This window comes from Musca autumnalis, unplaced genomic scaffold (assembly GCF_047663935.1).
Source record: "Musca autumnalis isolate F117 unplaced genomic scaffold, ASM4766393v1 scaffold_2, whole genome shotgun sequence".
In the NCBI taxonomy this organism is placed as follows: domain Eukaryota; kingdom Metazoa; phylum Arthropoda; class Insecta; order Diptera; family Muscidae; genus Musca; species Musca autumnalis.
This window is the reverse complement of record NW_027411755.1, coordinates 33,982,318-34,000,358: the sequence shown is the minus strand read 5'-3', so window position 1 is coordinate 34,000,358 and position 18,041 is coordinate 33,982,318. Positions and strand designations below refer to the sequence as shown.

At 31.4% G+C, this 18,041-nt stretch overlaps 2 protein-coding genes across 2 annotated transcripts; one reads left to right on the top strand and one right to left on the bottom strand.

Moving 5' to 3' along the window:
- Window positions 1-5,362: 5,362 nt before the first annotated feature.
- NimC3 (Nimrod C3) lies at window positions 5,363-6,359 on the top strand. The gene has a single exon (XM_073967512.1). The coding sequence runs from the start codon at window positions 5,502-5,504 to the stop codon at window positions 6,210-6,212; it is 711 nt and encodes a 236-aa protein (XP_073823613.1). The 5' UTR covers window positions 5,363-5,501; the 3' UTR covers window positions 6,213-6,359.
- A 7,800-nt stretch (window positions 6,360-14,159) lies between these two features.
- On the bottom strand, window positions 14,160-16,453 carry LOC141393899 (uncharacterized). The gene is made up of 2 exons (XM_073967508.1): window positions 15,860-16,453; window positions 14,160-15,289 (listed from the first exon to the last, which is right to left on the bottom strand). Exon 2 carries the CDS (start codon window positions 15,201-15,203, stop codon window positions 14,223-14,225), a length of 981 nt encoding a protein of 326 aa, XP_073823609.1. The 5' UTR covers window positions 15,204-15,289; window positions 15,860-16,453; the 3' UTR covers window positions 14,160-14,222.
- Window positions 16,454-18,041: the final 1,588 nt, after the last annotated feature.

Sequence of the window (18,041 nt, the reverse complement as noted above, 5' to 3'; positions counted from 1 at the left end):
CTTGAAAGAAATTAAATGTCAATTCAAATAGGTACACGGTGCTCTTGAAACAATTTTAAATGGAAGGTGCTTACACATTGGAAGTTTTTGCGGATTCTGAAACTACAATGTTCATAGATGAGAAAAATCAAAAAACTAAAAAAATCGCGATTTAAGTTGACATTTTTAGGGGCTGTTTAGGTTTTCACGATTTTGCTTAGAAACCGCGAGTCCTATCAAAATAGGACTAAAGAATATGTTGTAGTCATGAAAATTCTCTAATGTCAACTGAAATCGCGATTTATTTAAAAAGCGCTCCGGCGATTTTTTTTGTTTTTTTGATTTTTCTAATCATTTTTAGGGGCTGTTTAGGTTTTCACGATTTTGCTTAGAAACCGCGAGTCCTATCAAAATAGGACTAAAGAATATGTTGTAGCCATGAAAATTCTCTAATGTCAACTGAAATCGCGATTTATTTAAAAAGCGCTCCGGCGATTTTTTTTTTTTTTTTTTATTTTTCTAATCAATAAACATTGTAGTTTCAGAATCTGCAAAAACTTCCGAGGTGTAAGCACCTTCCATTTAAAATTGTTTCAAGAGCACCTTGGGTATTAATAAATAAAATTGTTCAGTGTTCACCATATTAAATATTGTTATTTGAATATTATTCCTCTTCCGCATACGAAGTAGCGGGCATTTTGCTAGTTTTCAATAAATCCACTTCTTTGAAAAAATATTTTTAATAAATCCACGTCTTGGAAAAAATATTTTCAATAAATCCACTTCTTTGAAAAAATATGTTTAATAAATCCACGTCTTGGAAAAAATATTTTCAATAAATCCTCGTTTTCGAAAAAAAAATTTCAATAAATCCACTTCTTTGAAAAAATATCTTTAATAAATCCACGTCTTGGAAAAACTATTTTTAATAAATCCTCTTTTTCGAAAAAATATTTTCAATAAATCCACGTTTTCGAAAAAATATTTTCCATAAAGCCACGTCTTCGAAAAAATATGTTCAATAAATCCACGTTTTCGAAAAAATATTTTCCATAAAGCCACGTCTTCGAAAAAATATGTTCAATAAATCCACGTTTTCCAAAAGAAATATTTTCAATAAATCCACATTTTCGAAAAGAAATATTTTCAATAAATCCACGTTTTCGAAAAAATATTTACAGTAAATCCACGTCTTCGAAAAAATATTTACATTAAATCCACTTTTTGGAAAAAATATTTTCAATAAATCCACGTCTTTGAACAAATATCTATATTAATAAAAGAGTAAAGTGATTGACTGACTGACTGACTGACTTAATGATTCATCAACGCACAGACGAAACGACTGAAGCTAGAATCCTGAAATTTTGGGTGTGGATCACTCTTGGTCCGAAGGGGTCAGATAAGGCTGGGTTTTTGGAAATTCGAACTGGAAGGGTACGAAAAGTACTAAAAGGTACTAAATATGGTACCGTTTGTATTTGGCGAACCGGTAGAGCTAGAACTTTGAAATTTGGAATGAGGGTCACTGATGGAGTGTAGGAAAGATGTGCTAAACGGTTTTTAGAAATTCGAACTATAAGTGTACGAAAAGTACTATAGTGTACTAAATTTGGTGCCAATTCATATTTTGTGAACGGATAAAGGTTAAAGGTTGAAATTTGGTGTGAGAATCAAGGTTAAAAGGTACGGTTGACATAAGGAGGTGGCTTAGGAAAAGTGTACACATGTGTACGAAAAGTACTAAATGGTACTAAATTTGGTACAATTATGATTTTTGCGAACGGAAAGAGCTGGAATCCTGAAATTTTGAATTAAGGCTACTATTGGATAGTAGAATGCACGTATTTTTGAAAATTAGTACTTATGGGTACGAAAAGTACTAAATTTGGTACACTTATGATTTGGACGACGGATAGAGTTGGAATCCTGAAATTTTGAACTAAGGCTACTGTTGGAGAGTAAAATGGAAGTAGTTTTCAAAATTCGTACTTATGCGTACGAAAAGTGCTAAATGGTACTAAATTTGGTACAATTATGATTTGGGCGAACGGATAGAGCTGGAATCCTGAAATTTGGAACTAAGGCTACTGTTGGAGACTAAAATGGATGTAGTTTTTAAAATTCGTACTTATGGGTACGAAAAGTACTAAATGGTACTAAATTTGGTACAATTTGGATTTATGTTGAACGGATAGAGCTGGAATACTGAAATTTTGAATTAATGCTACAGTTGGAGGGTAGAATGGAAGTAGTTTTGAAAATGCGTACTTATGGGTATGAAAAGTACTAAATGGTACTAAATTTGGAATAATTACGATTTGGGCGAACGGATGGAGCTGGAATCCTGAACTAAGGCTACTGTTGGAGAGTAGAACGGAAGTAGTTTTGAAAATTCGTACTTATGGGTACAAAAAGTACCAAATTATACTAAATTTGGTACAATTATGATTTAGGCGAACGGATTGAGCTGGAATCTTGAAATTTGAATTAAGACTAATGTTAAAGAGTAGAATGGAAGTAGTTTTGAAAATTCGTACTTATGGGTACGAAAAGTACTAAATTTGGTACAATTATGATTTGGGCGAACGGATACAGCTGCAATACTGAAATTTTGAATTAATGCTACAGTTGGAGGGTAGAATGGAAGTAGTTTTCAAATGTCGTACTTATGGGTACGAAAAGTACTAAATGGTACTAAATTTGGTACAATTACGATGTTGGGCGAACGGATAGAGCTGGAATCCTGAAATTTGAATTAAGGCTGCTGTTGGAGATTAGAATGGAAGTAGTTTTAAAAATTCGTACTCATGGGTACAACAAGTATTAATGGTACTAAATTTTGTACAATTTGGATTTAAGTTGAACCGATAGGCCTGGAATCCTGAAATTGTGAATTAACAGTGCTTACACCTGGGAAGTTTTTGCAGATTCTGAAACTACAATGCTCATAGATGAGAAATATCAAGAAACAAAAAAATCGCCGGAGGGACTTTCAAATAAATCGCGATTTAAATTCACATTGGAATCTTGAAATTGGAATTAAGACTAATGTTAGAGAGTAGAATGGAAGTAGTTTTAAAAATTCGTACTTATGGTTACGAAAAGTACTAAATGGTACTAAATTTGGTACAATTATGATTTGGGCGAACGGATAGAGCTGGAATCCAGAAATTTGGAACTAAGGCTACTGTTGGAGAGTAAAATGGATGTAGTTTTTAAAATTCGTACTTATGGGTACGAAAAGTACTAAATGGTACTAAATTTGGTACAATTTGGATTTAGGTTGAACGGATAGAGCTGGAATACTGAAATTTTGAATTAATGCTACAGTTGGAGGGTAGAATGGAAGTAGTTTTGAAATTTCGTACTTATGGGTACGAAAAGTACTAAATGGTACTAAATTTGGTACAATTACGATGTTGGGCGAACGGATAGAGATGGAATCCTGAAATTTGAATTAAGGCTGCTGTTAGAGATTAGAATGGAAGTAGTTTTGAAAATTCGTACTCATGGGTACGACAAGTACTGAATGGTACTAAATTTTGTACAATTTGAATTTAAGTTGAACCGATAGACCTGGAATCCCGAAATTGTGAATTAAGGCTACAGTTGAAGGGTAGAATGGAAGTAGTTTTGAAAATTCGTACTTATGGGTACGAAAAGTACTAAATGGTACTAAATTTGGAATAATTACGATTTGAGCGAACGGATGGAGCTGGAATCCTGAACTAAGGTTGCTGTTGGAGAGTAGAACGGAAGTAGTTTTGAAAATTCGTACTTATGAGGACGAAAAGTACCAAATGATACTTAATTTGGTACAATTACGATCAGGGCTGGGATCCTGAAATTTGAATTAGAGAGTAGAATGGAATCAGTTTTGAAACTTCGTACTTATGGGTACGACAGGTACAAAATGGTACTAAATTTTGTACAATTTGGATTTAGGTTGAGCGGATAGAGCAGGAATCCTGAAATTTTGAATTAAGACTGCAGATGGAGAGTACAACGGAAGTAGTTTTGAAAATTCGTACTTATGGGTACGAAAAGTACTAAATGATACTAAATTTGGTACAGTGGGTATTTGGGGGAACGGATAGAGCTGGAATCCTGGAATTTGTAAGACTAAGATTGGAGTGTAGGATTGAGACATGGAGGTAGTTTTTGAAATTCGTACTTATGGCCACGAAATATACCAAATGGTACAATTTGAGTGCACCGATGGCGCTGGAATCCTGTTTTTTGGAATTTAAGTTACTGGTGAAGTGAAGGATTGAGGTAGTTTTGGAAAATCGTACTATTGGGTGTAGGAACAGTGCTGGAATCTGCTTTTTTTGGATTTAGTGTGAGTACTGGTGTACAATGTTGGTCTAGCTGTTAACATGTAAGGGTGAGATACGGCTGATCTTTTTGAAAATCGAACTAAAGCGGTACGAACAGTACTAAAATAACAATAAATATTGATTAAAATTGATATAAGTACAATAAAATTTTCAGTGTTCGCCACTTTCATATTATATATTGTTTGTTTGTTTTTTATATCCTTTCCGCATACGAAGTAGCGGGCACTTTGCTAGTATTCAATAAATCAACGTTTGCAAAAAAAAAATATTTTCAATAAATCTATGTCTTCAAAAAAATGTTTTCATTAAATCCACGTCTTCGAAAAATATTTACAATAAATTCACGCCTTCAAAAAATATATGCAATTAATTCAAGTTTTCGTAAAAATGTTTGCAATAAATCCACGATTTCGAAAAAAATATATTATATAATTCCACGTTTTGGAAAAAAATATGTTTTCAATAAAACCGCGTCTTCTAAAAAATATTTTTAATAATTCTACGTTTTCGAAAAAATATTTGCAATAAATCCACATCTTCGAGAAAAAAATTTTGTAATAATTCCACGTCTTCGAAAAAAACAAATATTTTCAATAAATCCACGTTTTCGAACAAAATATTCTCAATAAATCCACGTTTTCAATAAAAATATGTTCAATAAATCCATGTTTATTTTCAATATATCCACATCTTCGAAACACATTTTCAATAAATCCACGTTTTGGAAAAAGTATTTTCAATAAATTCATGTCTTCGAAAAAATATTTTCAACAAATCCACGTTTTGGAAAAAGTATTTTCAATAAATTCATGTCTTCGAAAAAATATTTTCAATAAATCCACGTTTTCGAAATTTTTTTTTCAATAAATCCACGTCTTCAAAAAGAAAAATGTTTTCTATAATACCAAGTCTCTAAAACAATTTTTCAATACATCTTTATCTTTTAGCTCACAACTGATTCGTATATTACCGCTCGCTTTGCACATGTTTATAATGGAAATTTTCATTTCAGCGATTTGTTTTCTCTTCCCATTGTTCGGCTGTTCATTCATAAAAAACAACACTTGTGCATGTCAGCCAACCAGCCAGGCCTGTTGTAAAGAATCAAAGAAAATCAGCTACAGTTCACTGTCGGAACTAAGGAAGCAAACATAAGAAGAAATCAACCATAGACAAGCTATGACTGGGACCTTGGCTATACGTTCCGTACTTCTTTACATTATCTGTCAATTGTTGGAATTTAACACAGCCCTGACCATAACCACGGGTCATTGCTTCAAAAATATTACGGTCAAATATCAGACGCCCGTGACAAAGACCCGTTACAAATTGGATACCAATAATTTAGAATATTACATGGAAATGGAAGATCGCAGTCGCGTAGAAACGGTGCGTGTTTGTTGTCCCGGGTTTCGTAAAATCCTCTTCGGTCTCTGTGAACCGGTTTGTACGGTGAAATGTCCGGCAAACAGTTATTGCAGTGAACCGGAAAAATGTCAATGTAAACGAGGCTATGAGGAGTCGCACAATCATCATGTTCGTTCCATAGTACCGAATACCACGGAATACCTTGAATGTCGTCCAATATGTACGGGTGGTTGTGCGGCGCTGCACAGCCATTGTGTGGGTCACAATGAATGTGGCTGTCGTCCTGGTTATAAAGATGTCAGTTCATGGTTTAGTCCATTGCGTTGTGAACGTATCCAGTGTCCCGGTGATCAGGTCTATGATGTACAACAACGTAAATGTGTCACGGTGGATATGGATTTGGAACAGCTAATGCAAAGGGTGGCTCGAAAGTTGGCAAAAGGACTAAATGATTTGGAATATGATGACGAGGATGAAGATGCTGATGGAAATGTTATTGAAGAAAATTTCAAAAGAGACTGAAGATCTGTGGATTTAGTTTTAAGTGAAAAAATTGTTGTGTATTTTATGTGTATATTTTTATAAAATTAAGTGAAATTGTATCTGACTGAGTGTGTGATTTATATATGTGTTATGAATAAAATAAAACTATAGTGTTGTAACAACGAGCACAAAGTCTACGAAAAACTTTAGTGCGAAAGATGGTCACCTTATTATTAGTTTGTTGTTTACGAAATTTCTTTTTCTCGTGGCCATTTTCAAAAATATGTGGACCAATACCAGACTGAAAATGAATATATTATTGACAATTTTTTCCCAAAGGCGTGGTTTTATTAAAAATATGTTTTCCAAGACGTGGTTTTATTGAAAATGTTTTTTCCAAGACGTGGTTTTATTGAAAATATTTTTTCCAAGACGTGGATTTATTGAAAATATTTTTTTGGAGACGTATATTTTGAAAATGTTTTTTCAAGACGTGGATTTATTCAAAATGTTTTTTCCAAGACGTGGATTTATTGAAAATATTTTTTCAAGAAATGGATTTATTGAAAATGTTTTTTCCAAGACGTGGATTTATTGAAAATGTTTTTTCCAAGGCGTGGATTTATTGAAAATATTTCTTCCAAGACGTGGATTTATGGAAAATATTTTCATCAAGACGTGGATTTACTGAAAATATTTTTTCCAAGAATTGATTTTATTGAAAATATTTTTTCCAAGATTTGGTTTTATCGAAAATATTTTTTCCAAGATGTGGTTTTATTGAAAATATTTTTTCCAAGATGTGGTTTTATTGAAAATATTTTTTCCAAGACGTGGATTTATAGAAAATTTTTTTTTGGAGACGTGGATTTGAAAATCTTTTTCCAAGACGTCGATTTGAAAATATTTTTTTTGGAGACGTGGATTTGAAAATCTTTTTCCAAGACGTGGATTTAAAAATCTTTTTCCAAGACGTGTATCTATTGAATTTTTTTTCTATGACGTGGATTTATTGAAACGATTTTTTTTCGAAGACGTGAATTTATTGAAGATATTTTTTCCAAGAATTGTTTTATTGAAAATATTTTTCCCAAGAATTGATTTTATTGAAAATATTTTTTCGAAGACATAGATTTATTGAAAATATTTTTTTGAAGACGCGGATTGGTAAATATTTTTTCTGAGACGTGTATTTATTGAAAATAATTTTTCAAAGACGTGGATTTATTGAAACGAATCTTTTTCGAAGATGTGGATTTATTGAAAATGTTTTTGCGAAGATCTGGATTTATTGAAAATATTTTTTCCAAGACATGGATTTATTGAAAACATTTTTTCCAAGACGTAGATTTATTGAGAATATTTTTTGCAAGACGAAATCCTTGAAAATAATTTGAAAATATTTTTTCAAAGACGTGGAGATATTGAAAATATTTTTTAAGACGTGGATTTATTGAAAATATTTTTTCCAAGACGTGGATTTATTGAAAATATTTTTTCCAAGACGTGGATTTATTGAAAATATTTATTCCAAGACGTGGATTTACTGAAAATATTTTGGGTGGATTTATTGAAAATGTTTTTTTTTTTCAAGACGTCGATTTATTGAAAATATTTTTTCCAAGACGTGGATTTATTGAAAATATTTTTTCCAAGACGTGGATTTATTGCATATAGTTTTTTGCAAGAATTGATTTTATTAAAAATATTTTTTCCACGAATTGATTTTATTGAAAATATTTTTTTAAGATGTGGATTTATTGAAAATATTGTTTCCAAGTCTTAATTTTATTGAGAATATTTTTCCAATACGTGGATTTATTGAAAATATTGTCATCAAGACGAGGTTTTATTGAAAATATTTTTTCCAAGAATTGATTTTATTGAAAATATTTTTTAAGACGTAGATTTATTGAAAATATTTTACCAAAGGTGTGGGTGGATTAAATGAAAATATTTTTTCCAAGTCTTAATTTTATTGAAAATATTTTTTCCAAGTCTTAATTTTATTGAGAATATTTTTCCAATACGTGGATTTATTGAAAATATTGTCATCAAGACGAGGATTTATTGAAAATATTTTTATCAAGATGTGGATTTATTGAAAATATTTTTTCCAAGAATTGATTTTATTGAAAACATTTTTTTAAGACGTGGATTTATTGAAAATATTTTTTTCAAGAATTGATTTTATTGAAAATATTTTTATCAATACGTGGATTTATTGAAAATATTTTTTTAAGACGTGGATTTGTTGAAAATATTTTTTAAGACGTGGATTTATTGAAAATATTTTTTTCCAAGACGTGGATTTATTGAAAATATTTTTCCAAGACGAGGATTTATTGAAAAGATTTTATACAAGGTGTGGGTGGATTTATTGAAAATATTTGATTTATTGAAAATATTTGTTCCAAGACGTGGACTTATTGAAAAAAATTTTTCCAAGACGTGGATTTATTGAAAATATTTTTTTCCAAGACGAGGATTTATTGAAAATATTTTTTCCAAGACGAGGATTTATTGAAAAGATTTTATACAAGGTGTGGGTGGATTTATTGAAAATATTTGATTTATTGAAAATATTTTTTCCAAGACGTGGATTTATTGAAAATATTTTTTCCAAGACGTGGATTTATTGAAAATATTTTTTTCCAAGACGTGGATTTATTGAAAATATTTTTTCCAAGATTTTATACAAGGTGTGGGTGGATTTATTGAAAATATTTGATTTATTGAAAATATTTGTTCCAAGACGTGGACTTATTGAAAAAAATTTTTCCAAGACGTGGATTTATTGAAAATATTTTTTTCCAAGACGAGGATTTATTGAAAATATTTTTTCCAAGACGAGGATTTATTGAAAAGATTTTATACAAGGTGTGGGTGGATTGAAAATATTTTTCCAAGACGTGGATTTATTGAAAATATTTTTTTCCAAGACGTGGATTTATTGAAAATATTTTTCCAAGACGAGGATTTATTGAAAATATTTTATACAAGGTGGATTTATTGAAAATATTTGATTTATTGAAATTATTTTTTCCAAGACGTGGACTTATTCAAAATATTTTTTTCCAAGACGTGGACTTATTCAAAATATTTTTTTCCAAGACGAGGATTTATTGAAAATATTTTTTCCAAGACGAGGATTTATTGAAAAGATTTTATACAAGGTGTGGGTGGATTTATTGAAAATATTTTTTCCAAGACGTGGATTTATTGAAACAAATTTTTTCAAGACGTGGATTTATATAAAATTTTTGATTTATTGAAAATATTTTTTCCAAGACGTGAATTTATTGAAAATATTTTTTCCAAACGTGGATTTATTGAAACTATTTTTTCCAAGAGTTGGATTTATTGAAACTATATTTTCCAAGACGTGAATTTATTGAACATATTTTCTCCAAGTCGTGGATTTATTGAAACTATTTTTTCTAAGACGTGAATTTATTGAAACTATTTTTTCCAAGACGTGAATTTATTGAATTTTTTTTCCAAGACGTGGATTTTTTAAAAAATATTTTATTCAAGGTGTGGGTGGGATTATTGAAAATATTTTTTCCAAACCTTTTTTTTTGTAAGACGTGGATGTATTGAAAATATTTTGTCCAAGACGTGGATTCATTGAAAATATTTTTTTCAAGATTGGATTTATTGAAAATATTTTTTCCAAGATGTGGATTTATTGAAAATATTTTTTCCAAGACGGGGATATTAAAAATATTTTTGGTAGGACGTGGATTTATTGAAAATGTTTTTTCCAAGACGTGGCTTTATTGAAAATATTTTTTCCAAGACGTGGATTTATTGAAAATATTTTTTCCAAGACGTGGATTTATTGAAAATATTTTTTCCAAGACGTGGATTTATAGAAAATATTTTTTCCAAGACGTGGCTTTATTGAAAATATTTTTTCCAAGACGAGGATTTATTGAAAAGATTTTATACAAGGTGTGGGTGGATTGAAAATATTTTTCCAAGACGTGGATTTATTGAAAATATTTTTTTCCAAGACGTGGATTTATTGAAAATATTTTTCCAAGACGAGGATTTATTGAAAATATTTTATACAAGGTGTGGGTGGATTTATTGAAAATATTTGATTTATTGAAATTATTTTTTCCAAGACGTGGACTTATTCAAAATATTTTTTTCCAAGACGTGGACTTATTCAAAATATTTTTTTCCAAGACGAGGATTTATTGAAAATATTTTTTCCAAGACGAGGATTTATTGAAAAGATTTTTTTCCAAGACGTGGATTTATTGAAACAAATTTTTTCAAGACGTGGATTTATATAAAATTTTTGATTTATTGAAAATATTTTTTCCAAGACGTGGATTTTTTGCAAATATTTTTTCCAAGACGTGAATTTATTGAAAATATTTTTTCCAAGACGTGGATTTTTTGAAAATATTTTTTCCAAGACGTGAATTTATTGAAAATATTTTTTCCAAACGTGGATTTATTGAAACTATTTTTTCCAAGAGTTGGATTTATTGAAACTATATTTTCCAAGACGTGAATTTATTGAACATATTTTCTCCAAGTCGTGGATTTATTGAAACTATTTTTTCTAAGACGTGAATTTATTGAAACTATTTTTTCCAAGACGTGAATTTATTGAATTTTTTTCCAAGACGTGGATTTTTTAAAAAATATTTTATTCAAGATGTGGGTGGGATTATTGAAAATATTTTTTCCAAACCTTTTTTTTTGTAAGACGTGGATGTATTGAAAATATTTTGTCCAAGACGTGGATTCATTGAAAATATTTTTTTCAAGATTGGATTTATTGAAAATATTTTTTCCAAGATGTGGATTTATTGAAAATATTTTTTCCAAGACGGGGATATTAAAAATATTTTTGGTAAGACGTGGATTTATTGAAAATGTTTTTTCCAAGACGTGGCTTTATTGAAAATATTTTTTCCAAGACGTGGATTTATTGAAAATATTTTTTCCAAGACGTGGATTTATTGAAAATATTTTTTCCAAGACGTGGATTTATAGAAAATATTTTTTCCAAGACGTGGCTTTATTGAAAATATTTTTTCCAAGACGTGGATTTATTGAAAATATTTTTTCCAAGACGTGGATTTATTGAAAATATTTTTTCCAAGACGTGGATTTATTGAAAATATTTTTTCCAAGACGTGGATTTATTGAAAATATTTGTTTTAATACATAGGTTTATTGAAACTATTTTTCCAAGACTTGGATTTATAGAAAATATTTGTTTTAATACATAGGTTTATTGAAAATATTTTTCCAAGACTTGGATTTATAGAAAATATTTTTTTCCAAGACGTGGATTTATAGAAAATATTTTTTCCAAGGCGTGGATTTATTGAAAATATTTTGTAATAAGACGTGGATTTATAGCAAATATTTTTTCCAAGGCGTGGATTTATTAAAAATATTTTTTCAAAGGCGTGGATTTATTGAAAATATTTTTTTCAAGACGAGGGTTCATCGAAAATATATTTTCCAAGACGAGTATTTATTAAAAATAATTTTTCCAAGATTTGGATTTATTGAAAATACTTTTTCCAAAACGTGGATTTATTAAAAATAATTTTTCCAAGATTTGGATTTATTGAAAATACTTTTTCCAAAACGTGGATTTATTGAAAATACTTTTTCCAAGACGTGGATTTATTTAAAATATTTTTTAGAAGCCGTGGATTTATTGAAAATATTTTTCCCAGACGTAGATTTATTGAAAATATTTTTTAGAGGCCGTGGATTTATTGAAAATATTTTTTAGAAGCCGTGGACTTATTGAAAATATATTTCCAATACGTGGGTTTCTTGATAATGTCTTTTGAAACCGTGGATTTATTGAAAATATTTTTGCAAGACTAAATCCTCGAAAATATTTTGAAAATATTTTTTCAAAGACGTGGAGTTATTGAAAATATTTTTTCCAAGACGTAGATTTATCAAGACGGGGATTTATGGAAAATATTTTTTCGAAGTCCTGGATATATTGAAAATATTTTTCCAAGACATGGATTTATTGAAAATATTTTTTCCAAAACGTGGATTTATAGAAAATATTTTTTCCCAGATGTGGGTTGATTTACTGAAAATATTTTTTTCCAGATGTGGGTTGATTTACTGAAAATATTTTTTCCAAGCCTTGATTTTATTGAAAATATTTTTTTAAGACGTCGATTTATTGAAAATATTTTTTAGAAGCCGTGGATTTATTGAAAATATTTTTTAGAAGCCGTGGATTTATTCAAAATATTTTTTAGAAGCCGTGGATTTATTCAAAATATTTTTTAGAAGCCGTGGATTTATTCAAAATATTTTTTAGAAGCCGTGGATTTATTGAAAATATTTTTTAGAAGGCGTGGATTTATTGAAAATATTTTTTAGAAGCCGTGGATTTACTGAAAATATTTTTTAGAAGCCTTTGATTTATTGAAAATATTTTTTAGAAGCCGTGGATTTATTGAACATATTTTTTAGAAGCAAATGTTTTTTAGAATCCGTGGATTTATTGAAAATATTTTTTAGAAACCGTGGATTTATTGAAAATATTTTTTAAAAGACGTGGATTTATTGAAAATATTTTTTTAAAAGACGTGGATTTATTGATAATATTTTTTAGAAGCCGTGGATTTATTGAAAATATTTTTTAGAAGCCGTGGATTTATTGAAAATATTTTTTAGAAGCAGTGGATTTATTGAAAATATCTTTTAGAAGCCGTGGTTATATTGAAAATATTTTTTAGAAGCCGTGGATTTATTGAAAATATTTTTTTAGAAGCCGTGGATTTATTTATTTCCAAGGCGTGAATTTATTAAAAATATTTTTTCAAAGTCGTGGATTTATTTAAAATATTTTTTTCAAGACGAGGTTTCATCGAAAATATATTTCCCAGACGAGGATTTATTAAAAATAATTTTTCCAAGATTTGGATTTATTTATTGAAAATTTAATTTTTAATTAATATTTATTGAAAATATTTTTTCCAAGATGTGGATTTATTGAAAATATTTTTTCCAAGACTTGGATTTATTGAAAATAATTTTTCCAAGACGTGGATTTATTGAAAATATTTTCTCCAAGACGTGGATTTATTGAAAATATTTTTTCCAAGACGTGGATTTATTGAAAATATTTTTTCCAAGACGTGGATTTATTGAAAGTATTTTTTAGAAGCCGTGGATTTATTCAAAATATTTTTTATAAGCCGTGGATTTATTGAAAATAGTTTTTAGAAGCCTTTGATTTATTGAAAATATTTTTAGAAGCCGTGGATTTATTGACATTTTTTTTTATTGAACATCTTTTTAGACGCCGTGGATTTATTGAAAATATTTTTAGAAGCCGTTTATTTATTGAAAATATTTTTTAGAAGCAGTGGATTTATTGAAATTTTTTTTTGTAAACCGTGGATTTATTGAAAATATTTTATATAAGCCGTGGATTTATTGAAAATATTTTTTAAATTTATTGAAAATTTTTTATTGAACATCTTTTTAGACGCAGTGGATTTATTGAAAATATTTTTTAGAAGCCGTGGATTTATTGAAAAACTTTTTTAGAAGCCATGGATTCATTGAAAATATTTTCTAGAAGCCATGGTTTCATTGAAAATATTTTCTAGAAGCCGTGGATTTATTGAAAATCTTTTTTCGAAGCCGTTTTTTTATTGAAAATATTTTTTAGAAGCCATGGATTTATTGAAAATATTTTTTAGAAGCCATGGATTTATTGAAAATATTTTTTAGAAGCCGTGGATTTATTGAAATTATTTTTTAGAAGCCGTGAAAATAATTTGAGAATATTGTTTGCAAGACGTGGATTTGTTGAAAATATTTTTTTTCAAGACTTGGATTTATTGGAAATATTTTTGTGAAGACGTGGTTTTATTGAAAATATTTTTAGGAACCGTGGATTTATATATATTTTTTCCATTACGTGGATTTATTGAAAATATTTTTTTCTAGGACGTGGATTTATTTATCGGCGATCTTCAGTGAATTGAAATAAAATCACAAATTTTGTTAAATTTTTTTTTTTATTTACTTTCCATTCTTACAAAACAAACAACATTTCGCACATAAGTACAAAAAAGCTAAGAGGGTGCAAACACCTCCCAGACTGAAATAAACTAAGCGTTCATATGTATAGGGTGGTTCTTCACAGTACATGGCCTTTGTAAGTTTTGTATATTTTTTAATAAATTTGTTCGAAATACAAACACATTCACCCGCCTGATTGCAGTAGGCGTTTTTAGTGCAACAAGTTTTCGAACATTTACTCTTCGAATTTTGGCATAAATTATCAAAATCGAATAAATCATCCAGAAAGTTATATGAATTGGTTGTTGTATCGACTTTTGGACATTGCGTTAAGCTGGTGTTGGGATTTATTATTTCCTCGGAACCATCCACAGAACACAGACATCGGCCCTGGACACAATTGGCACGTTGAGAACAACAATTTCCAGAACATTTTTTGAAACCTTTATCACAGACTATTTTTTCTTTGCAAATTTTTTTACCATCAATGGTTTCGTTTGCATAACCTTCGAGGCATTTACATTCACCTTCCATACACTCACTGTGTGGACCACATTCTTGTGGGCATTGTGTTTGATTTGCTTTTTCAGGTTCACAATCCCAGATGAGGTTTTTTCGATCAAATATGGCAGCCATTCCATGGGGGCAAACACATTCTTCCTCCTCTGAACACTGCGCCTTAAAACTGCAACATTTACCAGAACACGCCTGGGAATTTATGGGACATTTTAAGTCCACTTCTGTTTCATTATGTCTTATACAAATTTCAATATCTTCATTGTCAATTGTTGCAATTGAAAATCCTTCATGGCAATCGCATTTGTTGCTATCCTCAATGCATGTGGCATGGGGACCACATTCGGTATGGTCTTTACATTCCTCGGGCAAATAAAAAACACATTCAAGGAGATTACTGTTCATGGTGAAATATTCATGGAATCCAGTTTTACATTGACATTTATTTTGATCGCCACATTCCATATAATCCGAACATTGCGAGGGATCACAAATTTTGTTTTCCGCCAAGGCATTTTCACATTCGATATCATTTTCTGGACATAAGGTTTCTTGAGATTGGACGAACTTTATAATTAGTAATAATATAAAAACGCGCAAAAACATTTTTTTGACTTTCGCAGGCCGCAATGGAACGTATCCAACAATTTCTTAATTTCAACTAAAATTTATTTGAAACGCATTTTGATAATTTAACTTTTGTTTAAAGGTACAACATGGCGATGGATAACATTTGCGGTAAATTGCTTATCGCAATTTAGGAACAAAAACACAAAGCCAAATACAAAACAAAAAAAGTTTGGATTTGCGTGTTTGTGGCTTTTCAAATCATATCGGCAACAATGTGCGGTCAGAAAAAAAAATATTAAAGAAAACAATTTGTACAAAGAACGAGTTAAGTGCGATTCGAAAAAAAAACAACACCTACTCCAAGAGAACATTTAGCCAATGCTGGATTTAGAAAATTTCGACAACAACGCTATAAGCATCCGCATAATACACTCGTTGCAAAAAAAGACAGTCCTGATTTAGAGATATATTCCCCTCAAACACTAACACTACAGTCTAAGAACCCGTGGAAAATAAACAGTTAAAATTAAATAATGTCCAACAGAACTTACTTTCTTAATTAGTTGGCCCATTACAGAACATTTGTTGCATAGACCGAACTAAAAAAAGATCTCCATTCCTCTCTGTTTTTCGCTTGACTTGTATGCTCCATCGAAGCTTAGGCCTCCGATTCTGCGTGCACCGCCATGTGGCATGTATTCATACGCCTGTCTAGCGGGTTCATCATCGCTCATTCTTATGATATGGCCTAGCCAACGCAATCGTTGCATCTCGATACGTTTAACTATATTCATGTCTTTGTATAGCTTATATAGCTCGTGGTTCATACGACGTCGATATTCACCGTTAACGCAAATCGGCCCGTGGATCTTTCGAAGAATTTTCCTCTCAAACAGACCAAGCACTGCCTTGTCTGCTTGCGCAAGTACCCATGCTTCGGAGCCATACATTAGCACGGATAGTATCAGCGAGATGTGGCTTTGTTCTTAAATTGCTTACTTAGACCATAGTAGCATCTGTTGGCCAATACAATTCTTCTTCTTATTTCACAACTGATGTTGTTTGTTGTGTTTATGGCAGTGCCGAGGTAGACGAAGTCTTTAACTACCCCAAAATTGTACTCGTAAGTACCAACTTCCACAGTTAGTCCGAGCTCTATGGACCCTTTGCGCGTCGACACCTTAAATTTGGTCTTTTCGCCGTTTACCGCCAGACCCACTTTCGCAGATTCTGCTTCGACCTTCCTAAAGGTATCAGTTACTTCCTTTACTGATCGTCCCATGATGTCTATGTCATCAGCATAGGCAAGTAACATGTGGCTATTGGTGTAAATTGTGCCATTTCTTTTGACATTTGCATCTCGTATTACCTTTTCCAGTAAAATGTTGAATAGGTCACACGAAAGGCTGTCTCCTTGTCTGAAACCTCTTTTGGTACTAAATTCTTCGGAGAGGTTCTTTCCAATTTTAACTGAGGACCTAGTATCAGTTAGAGTCATCTTACAAAGCCGGATGATCTTTGCGGGGATACCAAATTCAGACATTGCATGGAATACCTTTGATCGGAGGGGACTGTCGAATGCTGCTTTATAATCGACAAAAAGGTGATATGTGTCGATCTGCATCTCTTGGGTCTTCTCTAGGATTTGCCGCAGGGTAAATATCTGGTCAATGGTGGACTTGCCAGGTCTAAAGCCACATTGGTATGGTCCAATTATCTCGTTGACCATAGGCTTTAGTCGTTCGCACAATATCCCTGACACGATCTTGTAGGCAATAGGGAGTAGACTTATGCCCCTATAGTTAGAGCATACAGTCTTATCTCCCTTCATGTGGACGGGGCACAGGATACTCAGGTTCCAATCGTCGGGTACTCGTTCTTCCTGCCCGATGGTGCTAACTAGCTGATGAATACACCTTATCAGTGTGTCGCCTCCGGTTTTGAACAGCTCGGCTGGTAAGCCATCGGCCCCTGCTGCCTTATTATTCTTCAGCCGATTTATTGCTGTCTTTACCTCATCTTGGCTGGGCGGTATACATTCAATACTATCTTCTGGGATTGGGACTGTGGTATCTTCGTCGTCTTCGCTGCTATAGGATACCAACAGATTTGAAAAATGTTCTTTCCATATCCTGAGTACACTATCTGTATCAGTTACCAAATTACCTTGCTGGTCTCTACAGGAGGATGTGCCTGTACCAAAGCCATCAGTTTGATGCTTGACTCTTTGGTAGAATTTTCGGACTTCATTCTGGCTCCTGTAAATCTCGATTTTTTCACACTCCCGCTTTTCCATCTCTCTCTTTTTCCTGCGGAGAAGACGTTTCTCCTCTCTCCTTTTCTCCCTGTATCTCTCTCGTGCGCTACGCGTTGCTACGGATTGTAAAGTAGCCTTATATGCCGCATTTTTCTCTTCGGTGGCAGCACGACACTCCTCATCATACCATGGATTTCTTGGTGGAGGTCTCTGGTATCCAAGTATGGATTTTGTGGTTGTTTGCATGGAGTGGGCAATGCTTTGCCATTGCGCTGATATGTTATCGGGATAAGGAGTGCTTTGATTAAGCAATTGGGCTAGTTGAGTGGAATATGCTGTGGCTATCTGTTGTGATTGCAGCTTGCCGATGTCTAACTGTCGTGCTGTGTCTGTTCGTACTTTGTTTGCTACGTTTAAGCGGGTGCGTACCTTTGCTGCAACAAGGTAGTGGTCCGAATCAATGTTTGCGCCTCGGA

Bases quoted from the DNA above. Each gene is read 5' to 3' on its own strand.
- NimC3 (XM_073967512.1), top strand. From the start codon at position 5,502: ATGACTGGGACCTTGGCTATACGTTCCGTACTTCTTTACATTATCTGT.
- LOC141393899 (XM_073967508.1), bottom strand. From the start codon at position 15,203: ATGGAATGTGGCGATCAAAATAAATGTCAATGTAAAACTGGATTCCAT.